We start from the raw sequence: 17,234 nt of genomic DNA on the forward strand, positions 1-17,234 counted from the left end.
TTTTTACCTGCCTGGTGCCCAGATGGCTCTGCCGAGCATGAGGCTGGTGGTCACAGAAGGAGGATGCTGTGCGGAATGTGAAGCTTGCATGGCGTTACCAACAGTCGATAAGTCTCGCTGCTGTTCTCAGTCTCATTTATGTTATTTTCTCTACATGTGATGTCTAACTTTCTCTTTCTCTCTCTCTCCTGTAGGCTGCCCTCGGGAGAGGCAGTGGGAGGCAGTGGAGCTGGCCTCGGCACCGGGAGAGGCTGGACTTCCCGTCTCTCTGTGCTGAATGGCTGCGATGGCGCCCGCTCTCACTGACGCAGCAGCTGAAGCTCACCACATCCGATTCAAGCTGGCTCCCCCGTCCTCCACCTTGTCGCCTGGCAGTGCCGAGAGCAACGGCAACGCCAACAACATCCTCCTGGCTGCCAACGGCACCAAAAGGAAAGCCATTGCTCCGGAGGATCCCAGTTTAGATTTCCGAAACAACCCTACGAAGGAAGAGCTGGGCAAGCTGCAGCCGCTAGTGGCCTCTTATCTCTGCTCGGATGTAACATCTGTTTCTTCAAAAGAGCCTCTGAAGCTGCAAGGAGTCTTCAACAAGCAGACAGTCCTTAAATCTCACTCTCTCTTATCTCAGTCCTTCTTGAAAACAAGTGATCTGTTGGGGAGGCAACCGGTGTTGGAATTCACTTTGGAGAATCTAAAAACAATGAGTACTAATAGCCAGCCACCTCTCCCGCAAGCGCCTGTAAATGGCTTGGCCAAGAAATTGGCCAAAAGTACCAATTCAGACCATGAAAACTCTAGTTCTCTGAATGGTGGGAAGTGTGCTCCTCCTTCTGCTGCCCTCCAGGGTGTTGACTATAATGCAGGAGGTTCTGAATTGGGGGACTTGAAGACCGGGTTGACCAATTGCACTCTCCCACATAGAAGCCTTGATGCAGAGCACACAACTCCATTTAGCAATAATAGCACTGCAAACAAATCTTCCCTTAATTCCACGGAGCAACAGCGGGTGCTCGAGGGTGGCAGTGGAGAGACTAGGTTGCCCGGTGTTGCTAGTCACTCTGACTTTGGGGGCAGTAAGTTGGAGGAGCAGAAACCTTCTCTGTTGGCCGGTCACCACAGTGCTCTTGACTCCGAGATGAGGACGAGGGCATTGCTGCGACGGCAGGCAGACATCGAGAACCGTGCCCGCAGGCTGCAGAAACGCTTGCAGGTGGTGCAGGCAAAGCAGGTGGAGAGGCACATCCAGCAGCAGTTGGGTGGTTTCTTGGAGAAAACTCTGAGCAAGCTTCCAACTTTGGACCCCCTGAGGCATCGGAGCCAGTTGATGTTGACCAGGAAAGCAGAAGCAGCCTTGAGGAAAGCTGCGAGTGAGACAGTTACTTCAGAAGGCCTAAGTAGCTTTTTGAAGAGCGATTCGATATCGGAAGAACTGGAGAGATTCACGGCCAGTGGCATGGCCAACTTGAGATCCAGTGAACAGGCGTTTGACTCGGATGTCACTGACAGCAGCTCAGGAGGAGAGTCTGACGTTGAAGAAGAGGAACTGACCAAAGCAGACCCAGAACAACCCCACGTACCACTGTAAGTAGCAGTCGGTCGTGCTTTGCTTACTGACGGGGGGTGGAGTGAGGTGAAAGGTGGCAGATGGAAAACCTGCATTTTCTCTTGTGACGGGCTTAGATCAAAGAAGAAACTGTTAAAACTAGTGCGGTGTGATTTGCAGCACACTTTCTAGTTCAGGCAGCACATGCAGCGTTAAAGATAAAATTCTTGATGGATGTGGTAGTTGTTGGTGTTGTGGAGCAGCAGGTCCTGGAAATACTGGCTGGCTGGAGCGGTCCAAGCGTGATGCTGATACAAACCCAAAATACTGTAAATGGTTCTCTCCCTGATGTGTTGGACCTGTCCCCTGAAATGATATGTTTGTCTTTTTACAATGGGAGTCTTAGTTGTAAAGATTTACAGTTATGTAAAATAAGGTCGGTCTGAATCTTTGTAGCTGACAGCACGCTTCTGACTGGGGAATTATTATTTTTTTTATTTAAATGAACTGCCTGGAAAAAAAAAACTTCTGAAAGGATTTGGTCCATGTGCCAGTGGAAGTGTGAAGTGAGTGTGTCTTCTTGAATCTCTGGGGAATTATCATTGGGAATTTTCTTTTTGTCTGTGAGGTTGCATTAAATGACGACAACAGCCTCATAATTATGTTGTTAACTAGATGCTGTTTGCGTAAGTGTTAGGTGTCAGTTTGTGTGTGGAGGAGGAGGATCCTCAGTGAGGGAAAAGGTCTTGAGACAGGTCAAGGAAGAAGAGAAATTTTTCTTCCGAAGACAAGAATTTTCCCTAGGAGTGCATATCACAGTATTTTGCACAAAGCTCTTAATAGGCCATATTCTGTGTGTAGTCTGTGTAAAATCTTGCTTGCATCAGTAGAGGATCTCTTCCACCCTGATGGACCTATTGAACTTAAACCTCAGTCTGTGAAGTATAGCTACGGTCGACAAAAACCTCCCTGCAGCAGTCACAGGGGTCCTGTTTGGAATGCGGACAGCTTTCTGATCAAGGCTGGAAATAGTCACCAGGACTTTTGCATACCTGCGCTATTCCGGGCTCGTTCAGATCCCTGTGGAGAAATAACTGTTGTCCGAAGTAGTGTTGGTGGCCGGTCCAGTACCGCGGGACACAAATCTTACTGAATTAGGTAGGTGGATGTGAACGGTGTGTGTGCTTGGTAACTTCAGCGTCCTCCAAAAACATGCTCGTATGGATGAGTGCTGATAAACAGATGTTGCAGCTCTTGAATATTAAATTCCAGCTGAATGTCACATCATGTTTTGGGATGTTAGCATAGAGTGAATTTGTGTATGTGAAGTCTTAAATGTGGCGTGAGTCCGGGTTTCTCCCAGTGCAAAGCGAGTAGCTGAGCCTGTGGTCGCTGCTGGCTGGACATAAAGGCGTTCTGATGCTGTTAGAAAAGAGACTTTAATAACTTTATTCCTGTTTTATAATGTCCACAAATTTACTGGTGGGATTAGTAGTGAAAATTGCATTTAAAAGTATTGCAATTGTTATTAGAGGAGACATTTGATTAAAATTCTGTCCAAAGTAATATTAAATTTCCCATATTGTGGGTTTCGGAGGTTCACGTGTTGTCTAGCAAAGTGAAATTTCTTTGCCACTCATCTTAATCCCAAGAGGAAGTGCGGTATTCAGAGACATGATGCGTGAAATTCGTTGCTGACTTTTCTGCCCTGAGTGTTAGTCATGCCTTTACGTTCCCGAGTACTCTTAAAAAAGCCAAAGATTTTAAAGCTAATAAAAAGAACGATCCCTCTGTTGTCTATAGGTTGAGAAGCTGGTGTGTATGCTTACTGGCATCTAGGCCAGGCCCACCAAACCTCCTGTAAAGTCCTTGCTTGTGGGTATTTAGTAATTAGTCTTCCCAGCATTGACTGTCCTGTTGGCACGAGAGCTTTGAGGTTGGGTCTCACCAGCTCTGACATTCCCAGAGTTGAGGCTGAAGGAACATTTCTGCTTCTTAGTGAAACTCCTGAAGTCAACCTCAAGAGCTGGTACAAGCAGCTGAGCACTTCTAAATATCATTTTTTTCAAAGTAGCGCTAAGAGACAGGAAGGGGCAGAGCTGCCTTTTCCACTGGGAAGCTGCCTTGGGCCAGCTTATTATACGGAACCATTGTTTTACGATGGTTTTGTGTGTGAGCACAGAAAAACGACAGCTTTTTGCAGGGTTGCTCAAGTATGGCTGGATTCTGCAGCTGGCTGAACTGACTTATTAGAGGGAAGATTTTTTCCACTGATTATGTCAATTTTGGTAGTGAGACGGGATATCTTAATGAGTGTAAAAACTTTGGTCTTATCCCTTGGCTATGTATCGCTCCTGGGTGCCCCTGCCTTCCCCCAAGAGACTGCTGGCTTGCTTCTAGATCGTCAGCGAGAGTTGTGCTCCGAACGCTGTGTCTTGTGGCTGGCTCGCAGCAAGCGCCCATGTCGCTGACTGCCTCTGGGATTCAAGTAGAAGCACGCAAAAGAAACAAAGACGTGTTTACATCATGCTTAGATAAGAGTTGACCTTTGAGTTTTTCTGGCATGGTGACATTCCAGAATCGGTATCTGGTCAAGGACAGACTTCGAAGCATTTGTACTGTTCCGGCCCTCCTGATCTTGGCTGTAGAGCAGCGTCTCCCTGAGGAATCGCATCTTTCCAGTAGCGTTAGAAATCTATCAGAACTCAGTTGGTCCTTTTAAAGAAGTCGCAGACCTGCTGCCCAGGAAGGTGCTGTCATTCAGGTGCATAACCAGGCCACCGTGCAATGCATAAACAAAGCAGGGAGGGATTCGTTACACCTCTGTTGGAAGCCCTGCCAGCTAGGGCTTGGTTTAACAAGGCGCTCTTGATTCTCAGGCAGCTGATGGGGAAAGAAAGCGCGTGCAGGCAGGGTTGGTTCGTGCTGCATTCTTAGGTTTATGTGGATTGGGGACCCCCACGCTGCGTTTCATTTGCTTTCAGATTAATAATACACAACTCGTTATTTCACAGCTCAGATCCTCTTAGGTGTCGCTTCAGAAGTGTGCGCGGTGGCAGAGTTGGGGTCAAGAGGAGCTCCGCTTGGTGGGGGCGAAGGCAGGTTGGAGCCTCCCGGGTGGAGAATGGGACTGATCTTCCTTGGCTGGGTGTGACTGTTGGGAGCAGCCGTCTGCGAAACCCGTGCGACTTCAGAAGGTCCCGGATGCTGCTGTTGGCGTGGTCAGATCAGGAGCTGCTGCCGGTGCGAGGTTGCTCGGAGCAGGGCATGCGAATCCCTCCCGGTGCTGCGGGGTTGCTGGCTGGGCTCTACCTCGTCTGGCCAAGTGATGGTTTAGCAAGTAGTCAAAGTCCTGGTGTTTCTCTGGCCCTGTACTAGCACATTTTTTTTCTACAAGTAGAAAATATTTCGTGTGTGCTAATACAGTTTTTTCTACATGTAGAAGATATTTCATACGCACTAATACATTATTTCTACAAGTAGAAGATATTTCATGTGGCTTGTGCATCTTCATAGTAGCTGCTTCTCTCAGGCTGGTCGGTTTCTTGCATTTCACTGTAGGCTGGTTTCATCAGAATATGTCAATTATTTTTGGCTGATGAGTTACCCACGTCGAGCAGCGATGTAGGCATTAGCTGGTGAGTGCTGTGTGATTTAGTCTCTGCTATCCCCAGCTTCGGTCTGTGCACCACGGAAAAAATTTCTGAAAAGGTAGTGCAAACAAATACTTAATGGGAACTTATCTTTTAGTTCAGGTTTCTTATCTGGAAAGTCACTGTTTTCATGGCAGTTACATCAAGCTGCTGGGAGGGAACTGAAGTTCCTGGTGACTAACTTCTCCCACCAGATTTTACGAGGGTCATACAGTACCTACGGTGTGTTCAGTTGTGGTTGTTCCGGTGCCTATGGCCACGATGCCGAAGCACGCTTTAATTATCCCCATTTACTGGTGGGAAACCTGAGCACCTTCTGCACTTTGGTGTTGCAGTGAATCATTTCGCAGCCTTGGAGCCTGTGCAGCGACTCTTCCTTGTGCTGGGTCACATCGTGCTGCCTGGATTTCAGAATTACTGGACTTGGAGCAGTAATGGAGATTTCTCACCAATACGTGCTTTTGTCAGCGCTCATTTCCACGTCCCGTGTCAGAGAGGGACGCGTGCAGCACTCGCGATGGTGGTTGCTCGAGGGGTGGTTGCACTTGGTGCATCAGTTGGCTGAGAAATAGGATTTAGAAATTCTGAATTTTTTTTTTCTCCCTTGATTATATTTTTTCAAGGGAGAGCGTGATAAGGAAGCTTGTGTGTGTCTCAGGGGCTATAAAACAGCATTTCTCCAGTCTGTGACTTCACGGAGCTGTAATTCAGCTGGCAGATCCCGCGCTGTGGGGACTAAGGAAGCTTTTCCAACTGGTCACAAACACATTTTACCAACTCAGATTTATACAGAGCAATCTTAAAAGTTTGTCTCTACTCTTTTATGACTTTTTCAGTTACCTGCTTGGCTTTCTGTGGTGTTTTTCTTGTTCTTGACTTCTAGCTGCGGGTGTAGGTACTAACAAAACACGGCGCCTGCCCTTCTAGGTTTTAGCTAGTTAGGAAAACTCGTATATGTTGTCCCTGCATTGCTTGTAATCCACGTGCTGCTCCGCAGCAATATGTTGGTTGAGAGATGTCTCTCAAGCGTCTTTCATTTGGGGAGAGAGAAGGAGAGCAAATCCTGAACGTGTTCTCGCTTTGCATTTGAAAGCAGAATAGCGGAGGGCCGTTCATTGTTCAAAAATGCTTAATCAGGTATCCAGAGTAAGTAGGACACTCGGCAAGTCCCTCTTGCTTTTAAGCAAAGAGAACAAATGAGAGCACTGCTTGAGAAAGATCTTTTAAAAAAAAAAAAAAAAGTCAGTTATTTCTCCAATAAATGTTGGTCGTAGTACACCTTTTGGTTGTAGTACACCTTTTACAGATACAATGGATGTCAAATAAGTTGTTTCTGATTTTTTTATTTGAGTCTTGATCCCCGTGCAGACCTCACTGGGGTGTGGAAGGGAGGTGAGATGCTTTCAGTGCCCGTACTTGCGTTGCCATCCCCAGAACTCGGTTAAGGCAGTGCTGTTGCCTTTCAGCCTAGAGGGAGTTTGATGCAGTGGTTTAAATTTATCTTTCGAGGATGAAGTCACAGTTGTTTCGGGGGGAGCAGAAGGGAACCAGCACTCGGTGTTGGGTCATGTGGGAGGAGGACGACGGTGGAGCGGGGTGCTGCAGCGCAGGGAAGTGTTTGAATTTGGTTGTGGGGGGGTTGAATGCAGACAAAGCATCTTCCTGCATCTTTCTCGCAGATGCCTTTAGTGCCCTTGCAGGGTTTGGGGCTGTTCTCTTCGGAGTCAGATCTTCTCCGCCTGTTTCTTGGGCTGTGGGGCTGTGCTGGGCTGGTGTACGGAAGATAATGTGGAGGACTGGAAATGGTTTGGTGTCCGGCACTACCAGTAAACTCCGCTTTGTCTGTATAGCCCTTACCCAGTGGGGCAGCGAATAAGAATGGGCTCTAGTTCAGAGTTTTTAGGACTTGCGGAAGACACTTTGGATAGGGTTGCTTAAATACTTATTTTACTTTTCATTGGAAAAAGCCTGTCACAGCATCGGAAGCAGCAGGAAAAAAAAAATGTTTGCGAAGTTTGTGAATGTGAACTGGCATTAAGGACCTGGTGTGGTAACTCGTCTGCTTCCCTACAGCCTCAGGTGAAATTGAAGTTAGCATCTGAGGAAGGGAAAGGGGCCCCTTTTAGAGCTGATCTCTAATATTGAAGTCTAATATACTGATGTGGGGGATGGGAAAAAGACCTTTGTGTTACATTACACCAGGATCTGTAAGCGGCTACAGTTTAGAGCTGTGTTTTTATTCTTGCTAATACTGACACGAGATGACGAGTGACTATATGGCTAAGATTAAAACTGGAGCAATGGCAAACGTGGGCTCCCTTAAGGAGATTGTAAAGGTGTGCTTCACGGATGTGCTTTTCCTCCTGCAAGATTTTGGTTTTCATTGTTCAGTAACATGGGCTTCCCCCCCCCCCCCTTTGTTCTCTCCTCCGGCAGCTCCGTTCTGGTTGCACTAGCTCAGCAGCAGCGCTGCGCGAGACTTCCAGCTGGGGGAAAATGTTTTCCTTGCTAAACTGGCATTACCCCAGCAGATTTTTCCACGGAGCGTGTTTTGGGCACACCCTGGATATGGTGCGTTTTGCAAATGTCTGTTTTCAAAGGCTTGGGGAACTGGATGGCTTTGCTGGGCCATCCTCGGGTAAAACACTTTAGGTGGAAGAGAACTTAAAAAATTGACTTAGGTTTTACTTGCTGGATTTCTGAATGAAAGGAAGGACTTAAAAATGCAAATAGGTTGAAGGCCTGTGTATTGACTAGTAATTCAGCTGGGAAGTGGAAAGAGAAACTGGAATTGCAGTTGGGTCTGTCGCAGTTGCCCTTCATGTCTGTGGAGCCAGGTGGGAGCTGGGGAAGGTTGGATTCTCTGCTGTGCTGGAGTTGTCTCCAACATCGTCTGGTTGTTGCTCTCTGCTTTTGGGAGACTTGATGCAGAATCATAGAATAGTTTAGGTTGGAAGAGACTTTTAAAGATCACCCAGTGCCGCCCCCTGCCCTGGGCAGGGACACCTCCCCCCAGCCCAGGGTGCTCCAAGCCCTGTCCAACCTGGCCTTGAACACCTCCAGGGATGGGGCAGTCACAGCTTCTCGGGGCAACCTGCCCCAGGGGCTCACCACCTCACAGGGAAACATTTCTTCCTCAGATCTCATCTAAATCTCCCCTCTTTTGGTTTAAAACTGTTCCCCCTCGTCCCATCACTCCATGCCCTTGTCAAGAGTCCCCCCCCAGCTCTCCTGGAGCCCCTTTAGGCACTGGAAGGGGCTCTGAGGTCTCCCCTTTTTCGCCTTCTCTTCTCCAGGCTGAACCCCCCCACCTCTCCCAGCCTGTCCTCCCAGCAGAGGGGCTCCAGCCCTCCCAGCATCTCCGGGGCCTCCTCTGGCCCTGCTTCAACATGTCCTTCTGCTGTTGGTGGCCCCAGAGCTGGAGGCAGATGTGTGATGGTGTGCTGGTCATTGATGTTGGTTTGCTTAAGTAGCATCCAGCTTTTTTTTTTATTTTTTTTCTTCCTTCCCCTCTGACCTTCTCTGTGATAAGGTTACTGTCTGGAATGCCTGCTCCAGCTCTGACCTCGGCTCTGAAGGAGCTATTTATGGGAAGGGTACCTGGCACCGGCGCCCCGAGTCAAGGATTTGGTTCATGGTGCCTGGGATTTCCATCCAGAGCATGCTTTTTCATTCAACTGTGCCACATCAGCAGTGAGGGGAACGATACTTTGGTGAAAGAGAATATTTAAAAAGGGATAGTCAGGGACTTGTGTTTGTTGAGAGCTTAAATTCACTGGTTTTGTTCTGAAGATGGGGTGTCTCAAAAATTTTGCTGCAAATTGGTGATGTTGAAGGTGGTTCTCTTGTCTGCCCTTCCCCAAAACCAGCCTCCAGCTTCATGTGCCAAAACACACTTGTTGTTCCAGCAGTTGTCCATTGCTGGTTCTTGTACCCGAGCAGGGAGGTCATCACGGTGATGTATTTAAAGCTCTTCTGTTAGTTGTAAGCCGTCAGGTTAGTGAAGGTGAACAACTTGGCAGATGGCTGTTTTCTCCCCGGTGCTCATGTGCAACCGTGATGTCTTAACTGCAAAACGAGATGTTCCCTGTGATAGTGGCGGCGGAGTTCGGCTGGCACAGCTCGTGACGCTTCTGCTCCTCAAACAGATTAATTTGTGCTGTCTTATGAATGAGCATAAGCATGCTCTTTCCAGAAATGCTTAATTCTCAAGGATATGGGGCCCATTTTAAAGAGTTATAGCTGCCTTTATCTGTTAAATGCGTGCATCTTTGCTGTGTGAAATACATAATTTGAGTTGTTTCTCACTCATGTAGTAGAACAGTTGGGGAGAGGGAGAACGGGGTAGTTTTTGATGCAGATCTTGCTGGAGTTTCAGGTGTCTCCGTGCAGCACTGAGTTTGTCAGGTAGTTTTGAGTGTCGTTTTATTTCTTAAAAGGGGGTGGATTTGTGAAATGTGACTTCGTTTGGCTGCTTGCTTAATAAAATATTCAGTAACTTAAAGCAATGTAAAAAAAAAAAAAACAAACCCCAAACAAAAAACAAAACAAACCAACAAAACACACCCCCCCTATAATGGTGACTTTTTTTTACTATATTCAAAGCATTTGGTCATCAAATTACCAGAAGAAGGAAATAAGGAGGATCAGGGTACTCCTTATGCAGCAGAGCTTTAGGCTTTTGTATTTGTGACATTTTAGCAGTTTCCATAGTAACACGTAACGATGTTGTAAGAAATGTTGCAGAGATTTTATTTGTATAAGGGAGGACTTTAAAATATTAATGGAAGGCAGTGTGAATCAGAGGGAAGTCTAATGGTATTTTCTGTTGGGAGCAGAAAAATTGATGTTAGGTAGAGGAAAGTGATTTAACGTATTGTCCGGAGTGAACAGCCATCTGTAGGTTGAACTTCTCTTGGCCAGCGGACAGAAAATAAGAGAACTTCAGTCATCTTGGGAACGTTTGCCACAAAATCTCTCCTCTGATACTACAGGTAAAGCTTTGGAAATACTCTGCTGTCACTTGTTCTCCGAGTCTAGGTAAAAAATATTTTATCTCAGAAGTACTTTTCGTCTCAGCTCATTTCCTTCTTTTATGATATTGGTTAAATGTTTGGAGCCGTTACTGCATTTGCATTCATGGGGGTCTCTGTAAGCGTAGTTGGGTTAAAAACTGGCCGTCCCCATTTAGAAGCCTTTGTAGCGCATACGGCTTTACAGGCAATCTGCATTTAGAGAATTCCCTGGCGGCTCCTACTTAATGACCAATATTGAGCTTCTGCTGTTGCAGGGCTGGTGACGTTACATTGCATTATCAAATCCAGTCCAGTCTTGAGTAAGAGGCAAAGGGGGTTTATGTAGATGCAATGGGCAGAAATCATGGGGAAAAAAATGGTTTCTTGGAGGAAAAGGGTTTAGAGAGGGATGTTTGTGTGTATGTATTTCAGTGGGTGTAAGTTTGAGTTGTGGGTCAGCAGCTATCCACCGAGCCCCGTATTTCCAGCTGGTGTGGTGAACAGGGCCAGTGGAGGGCAGAAAAAGGCACTGCGGTTTAGAGGACTTTGCAATTAAATCACTCCTAGGAACCCAGCAAGAAATTCCTACTTTCCAGATTAGCTTAAACATCAGCGCACAAATGTCTCACTTCCGTGTATCTTATCTGTGGTTTTCTCTTCACCAGTTAGATATTTAGTCTTTTCATTATTAAGTTAGGCATTAAGTCTTCTGAGCTCCTGGCCGTGCCCTGATAGCCTGGGGAGCTGCCGTGAGCCGTCCTGGTGGTGGTGGGTGCCCTCTGGATGCAGCTGACCGCTGCCCTGAGGTTACAGACGGTTCCTTGCCGGGCTCTGCACTGCCGCTTTCGCATTTTTCTCTGTCCTAATTGCAAAGCTTCGGCACAACGACAGCCGGTTCTGCCCTGCCCTTGTCTCCTCGCTGCATCTGACTAGTAGTGAATACATTTCTTCTGCCCATTTAGCTTTGGAGAGGACACCTCCTTTTGATGCAGCAGCACTTGGTCCTGGCTCATTCCTGGGTGTTGGGGACACTGCTGCTCCTTCTCCATGTGCTTGCGATCCGGTGGGATGAGCAGTTTCACTCGTAGGAGATGTATGTGCCTGTGGACATCGGTTCTCGCTGCGTTATGCCAAATAAAGATATGTTGCATTGCAGGAACAGACATCAAATCCTAAATAAACTCAGTGCTTTGTGCCCTGGCTTTTTTTTTTATTTATTTGCATCTGCATCCTAGGTGACAAAGGCACTGTGTGCTGCTGTCACCCACCGTGACTGGCCCCAAAAGTGCTTGGTAAGAAGGTTGATGTGTTCAGAGGGGGGTGCGCAGTCCCTGGTGGGCTGTGTGTGCTGTCTGTGCTTTTTCTGCGCCCTCCCAAGAAGGGATGGCCCAACAGCTCTGCCCCTGGGGCACCATGCTTGTTCCCCTGCAGCCTCTCTGCCCATTGCCATCACAGCATCGCAGAATGGTCATGGTCGGAAGGGATCTCTGGAGATCATCCAGTCCACCCCCTGCCGAAGCAGGGTCACCCAGTAACGCATCCAGGCAGGTTGGGAAGGCCTCTGGAAAAGGGGATCCCACGGCCTCTCGGGGCAGCCTGTGCCAGTGCTCTGCCGCCCTCACAGGAAAGAAGTTTTTCATCATGTTGAGATGGAATTTCCCGTGTTCCAGTTTGTGCCTGTTGCCCTTTGTCCTGTCACTGGGCACCACTGGAAGGAGTTTGGTCCCATCCTCTTGCCACCCGCCCTGCAGAGATTGGTCCGCATTGCTGAGATCCCCTCTCAGCCGTTTCCTCCCCAGACTGAACAGCCCGGGGCTCTCAGCCTGTCCTCAGCAGAGAGATGCTCCAGTCCCCTGAGCATCCTCCGCTGGACCTCTCCATCAGTTCCCTGTCTTTCTTGACCGGGGGAGCCCCGAACTGGACACAGTGCTCCAGGTCCTGTCCTGCTGTTGATGCCAGCGCAGAGGAAAATGGAGTGTCCTGGCAACCCATGGAGGGGGGAAAGGGTCTGGTCCAGAGGGGAGAGCTGAGCTAGAGACAGGCCATCTTTGGGTAGAACCATCATCCTTTGGTGATTGTGGCTCAGCACAGCTTTGGCAGCTTCTGACCAAACTGAACTCCTGTGGCCTAATTCCAGGTCTGGGTAATGTGAGGAGGGTAGTGGCTCTCCATCTTCCCAGTGGCTTTTTCTCTTCTGGATGTTTGCATCCCAGTGGCCAAGGGGAGAATATGTCTGTTCCGCAGCCGTTGCTATTCCTAGGCTGGGACAGTAGCATGAATAAAAGTTGCACCAGCTAAATCTGCCTATTTTTGTGTGAATTGGAGCCCTTCTCCATGTGACTTCTGCTATTCCAGTGCTGGCTATGTCAAAAAAATGAGACAATTGGCCTTCTGTGGATCTGCATTTCGAATGCAGAACACTTGCAGGGCTCTTGCTCCATGTATGCAACATTTTGTGGTATTGGCTTTTTACTGTCTCGGACTAAAACAAGAAAATTACTCTCTCTCTGCTCCTTCTGTGTTGTAGGTAGGTCTCCTGCCATTTGCAGAAATTTTTGAAAGTCAAAGGGAAGGTGCTGTTTGTACTGAGACGGCAAAAAATGATGTGAAGAAACAACCACATGAGGAAATCTTTCAAGGCATTAACCGCTTTTCCTGTGTCAAGGCAGATTAAATTGATACAGATTAATTTTTCAAGTATTTTTCATTGTAGTATACACACCTGAGTGTCATCTAATGACTTCTCAAGGGTTCCTTGCTCACATATTGGTCAAAGCCTTACCTTTTAAAATAAGATAATTCTGTTTGAGAAGTAGCCAGCTACTTAAAGAACATTCTTCAGTGTGATGATTCATATATTGTGCCTAAAGACAGCTTTCCCTATCCAGCTCTCGCTCACTCCCCCCACCATCCCCCTCTCCCTGCCCCTGGGCAAGAAGCCCAAAACGACTTAACTCTCGCTTATTTAAACCTATTTTTAATAAGCGATACTTGTAGAAAGTCTCACCTGAAGGCTCTGATTGACATTGTCTTGTGTATCGGATCTTAACCTGGCTTATGAAGTGTGTCGCTTTGCTGGTGTGGGGTTGTTTTTTTTCAGCTGCTTTTTTACGAACGTGAGCTGTTCTTTGACTTCTTGCGAACAGGCTGAAATTACACCTGGCCCCAGTTCCAGCGGGTCTGTGCTCCTTCCCTCCTTTGTGTGAATCTCCGACTCGTCCAACGTGCTCTGGTGCCCCTCCTCTCCCTCCTGCGTTACCTCTCCTCTTGTGTTCAATGTCCCGTTTTTGTTTTTTTTTTTAATAGAAGGAGTTCTAGTTACTTTTGCAGCTAACTCTCCTGTGTGCTGGCTGTTGAGGTAGCATTTATTTTCAAAATAGTGTCGTCTGTAGAGAGAAAGCTTTCGTAACCCATCCTAGTTGTCATGGCACAGATCTGTCTGTTTTTCCCCCGCCGCCTGCTGTTCCCGGCCGTGCTTTGGTTATGTTAAACTCCTGAAACCAAACCCCTCTCCAGGCTGGGTACAGGTAAGCCCTAATCAGATTAGCTGCTCTGCAAATTGAGTTGCTTATTTTACCTGTGTTTTCTTGTGCTTGAGCGGGTGAATTTGTGAGCTAGGACAAGGCACTCGTCTATGATAAATTAAAGGAAAAGTGACTTGATTAAGCTTTTGGTGGCTGTGCGAAGACCTCGTGAACATCACCGATTGTTTACTTTAATTCTTTATGTGTATATGAATTTCTTTCCCTCTTGGGTCGTTTCTGCAGCAGAGTTTCTTCTGGACCGAGGTTTGCCCTCTGCTCGGGTGGGTGGATGAGGTGCACGGGAGCTCTACTTGTCTTGCACCCACTTTCCTCTTTGTTCCTTCATTTTTTTTTTTCCCCATCCTTCCCACAATTTAAAAAGACTCCTCTAGGCGCAACTCCTAGAGGGGATAAGATGTGTAAAAAAAAAAAAAAAATTTGTGGTGTTTTGGTTTTTTTTTCCTTCATTGTTTTCATGTCTATGAAGGCTTTGGCCGTAATTTCCCAGGAGCTTTTAGTTGTGGTGCTCAGAGCAAGCGATGCCCGCAAGACTTCAGCGCCGGGGAGGTGACCTCTGCAGTCTCTCGTAGCGGTAACGAAGTGGTCCCCGCTAATGAGAGGCTGTTGCGATACCTGAGTGTTATTCGGTGAATCTGCCATAGGAATCCTCTCTTTGTTGTTTTGCTCTGATGTTGCGGCACTCAAAAACGCTTTCATCTGGTTCTTGTCTGCTTGTTAGCAACCATCTGCATCCAGAGCACTTGGCTACTTTAAATTTGCCTTATGTAATTGGAATCCCCCCCCCTTTGGGGATTTTTAGTAGGTTGGGTTTTTTTTTTTTTATAATTTTTTTCCCACTCTCTGATGTAGGTGTTTGAATTTCTCAACTAGTCAAACTAGTACATAAAGGAATCTTCCTGTTCTGGGTCTTGCCGTAGTGGTCTTGCTGGAAAAATATTTGTTTTCACTTCGATTTATTCGGCCTGGGAGAAAGCTCTCTGATCTTCCTTCCAGTTTGAGAGACTGAAAAAAAAATTTTGAAGAATCTGTATCCGGTGAAGCCTTTTCTCCCATAATATTTTTATTTTCTCTGGTCCTGTAGAGATTGACTGGAGTTTTAAAGCGAGTTGGATGCTGATTGCCCAGCGATTGGGGATTTTGGTCAGATGAGAAATACCGGGATGCGTGTGTGCCTGTCCTTGCTGCCCTTGAGAACTGCTGACCTGGTACAAATGGGCGTATTAATTGAAGTAATGGAGCTCTCGTGTGTTTCGCTTCATTTCTGGGAGTAACTTGTCCAAAAGCATTTTGCTTTATTTGTTTAGCTGATGCTTGGTGAGATAAAGGAGGTTCTGAGAATTTGTGATTATCTGCTTAACTGTGGCTTATGTTGTTGTCTCCTACAACGCAGCGGAGCAAATAGGTAGCACCCCTCCTCCTCCTCCTCCTCCTCCTCCTCCTCTCTGCTGCGAAGAGCAGCAGCTGCCCGCCTTCCTCGAGGATTAATCATCTCCATCGTACCTCTGATCAGGTTTTGACACACATTAGGACAAAGAGCTGAACAGAAAAGTGTCGTCTCGCTTCACAAAACTGTCTTGGAGAACGTAAAAAACCATGTGAAAATCTCACTTAGATACGCCCCTTTTTTAATCATCGTAATTGCCTGTTAGCTTAGTGCGGGCTAATATCACTTTTGAAGTCCTGGCATTTATTGCAAGAGATTGTCTGATAATTTCAGAGGGACGTTTTCCCTTTGTGCCAAGGCATGTCTGTGGGGTTTTTCTGGGTTAAAACATCCCGACGTCTCTAGTACCCGCCGTGAACATCCTCGCCCTTTGAGCGCGATGAGAGTACTGGAGTACAATGGCTGCATTATGGTTCTGGTTCTTACCCCGGCTCGTTCCAGCTAGGCTAATGAAAAAAATTTGTCGTATCTCTTCCAGAGCTGGGAATCCTCTAGGTCTGGGGAAGTGAAAATGCGTAATAGTTTGGCTGCTCAGCCCGCTCGGCCCTTTGGACCCTTGGAGGCTGTGTAGTAATCGACTTGCAGCGATGGCTCTTTGTTTCTGACACAATTACTTTTGTGTTGGCTTTTGTTGGGAAACGCTTGGCTTCAAAGTTTTTGAATTCATTTGAAAACGTACCATGTGTTTTACGCTTTCTTCTGACATGTGCAAATAATGTTGACGGGACTCAGGAGAAGAGTGTTGTCCTAAAGCGACGAAGTCTCAGGTTCAGCCCGGTATAATTCGCTCCGATGGCGAAATGCTGTTCACAGCGGGAACGTGCATCAGACCTAGGGCTGCTGAATCTGCCCTCAGCCTGACCACGTCGTCTGCAGCAGATTTTAGACATCTCAGTAGGTTGAGAATCTGTGTTCTGTTCTTTGCTTTGTGTGAAACTTTTTCAATTTTATCAAGTGTTAAGGTCTGGAAGATGACACGGTGCTACAAACTGTTTTCATTTGCCGCCTTTGCTCACGGGTTGCTCCACTGAAAGTTGCCACAGCTCAGTTGTTTTGGCTCTTGTGCTGGCTTCTAGACATGTCAGTCTGACATGCTTTGGTTTTGCTTGCAAATAATAACAAAAAAAAAATCTAGTATTCAGTTCTAAAGAAGAGCATAACTCCTGGAAAGTAGTGAGTGTAAGGTACGTAATGCTCCACGCACTCCCCTCCCTCTCCCCCAGAAGCATAAGAAAACTCTCCTGAAGTAAACACATCTCTTACAAAAACCTCCAGAGGAGATTGATCTCACGATTTTCTGAGAAACTGAGGAGGGTTGGGATAACGATGGAAGCCCTGCCTCTTGTACGAGGTGTTTCAATGCTGCCAATCAAAACATCTTCTAAAAATATCCCATCTTCTAGAAGAATCTATTCTTGCAAATCGGAGCCCGATATTAAATAACATACTGTCGATGGCAAAGGATCCAAATTAAAGAAACAGACCAATACTCATCTCTGTTTTCTCCCTTTCCAACTCTCTATTAAATTGCTGGATATTTGTTGCAGGCTTCACACAGGATGGAAATAAAATTAGTCTGAGCATGGGGTCCTTCCAAAAATGTGGTACTTGGACCGCAGGAGAGTTTGCTCAGAAGGTGGAAACTGGTTTGCTTTTCTCTATGGAGACGTTTTTGCTGTCGCATGCCTGGTGTGTTGGCATGGAGGAGACATTATCTAGTCCTTTTTTCAAAAGTCCTGAAGTAGAGAGTGTGTCTTGGCTGAACGTGGTTGAAAGGGTTGGGGAGAATCTATCCAAGAAAAATAAATTTCTGGTGGAGCAGCCAGCGGCGTGTGTGACATGAACCACTTTCAGAGGGATGGGGGTGGTACGAATAGAGCGGTTTGATTTGGCTCTGGGAAATATGGGTGAAATGGGAGGATACAGTTAAGGTATAACCATCTCTTTTAGCCTAAACCAATTCAGTTCTCGGTGTTTTCTCACCAGTTCTCATTCCTGTGGTATCTCTTTGCACCTTGTACCCTGTATTTTTTA

General features: G+C 46.9%; 1 protein-coding gene across 1 annotated transcript in view; it reads left to right on the top strand.

Moving 5' to 3' along the window:
• The first annotated feature begins 221 nt into the window (after positions 1-221).
• KANSL1 (KAT8 regulatory NSL complex subunit 1) overlaps positions 222-17,234 on the top strand; it is an 84,550-nt gene continuing 67,537 nt past the window's right edge. The window contains exon 1 of the mRNA XM_009883844.1: positions 222-1,581. Within this exon, the coding sequence (XP_009882146.1) occupies positions 278-1,581 (1,304 nt within the window). The 5' untranslated portion in view covers positions 222-277. The remainder of the gene's footprint in view (positions 1,582-17,234) is intronic.

The sequence above is a fragment of the Charadrius vociferus genome, unplaced genomic scaffold (genome assembly GCF_000708025.1).
Source record: "Charadrius vociferus isolate BGI_N301 unplaced genomic scaffold, ASM70802v2 scaffold484, whole genome shotgun sequence".
NCBI classification, from domain to species: domain Eukaryota; kingdom Metazoa; phylum Chordata; class Aves; order Charadriiformes; family Charadriidae; genus Charadrius; species Charadrius vociferus.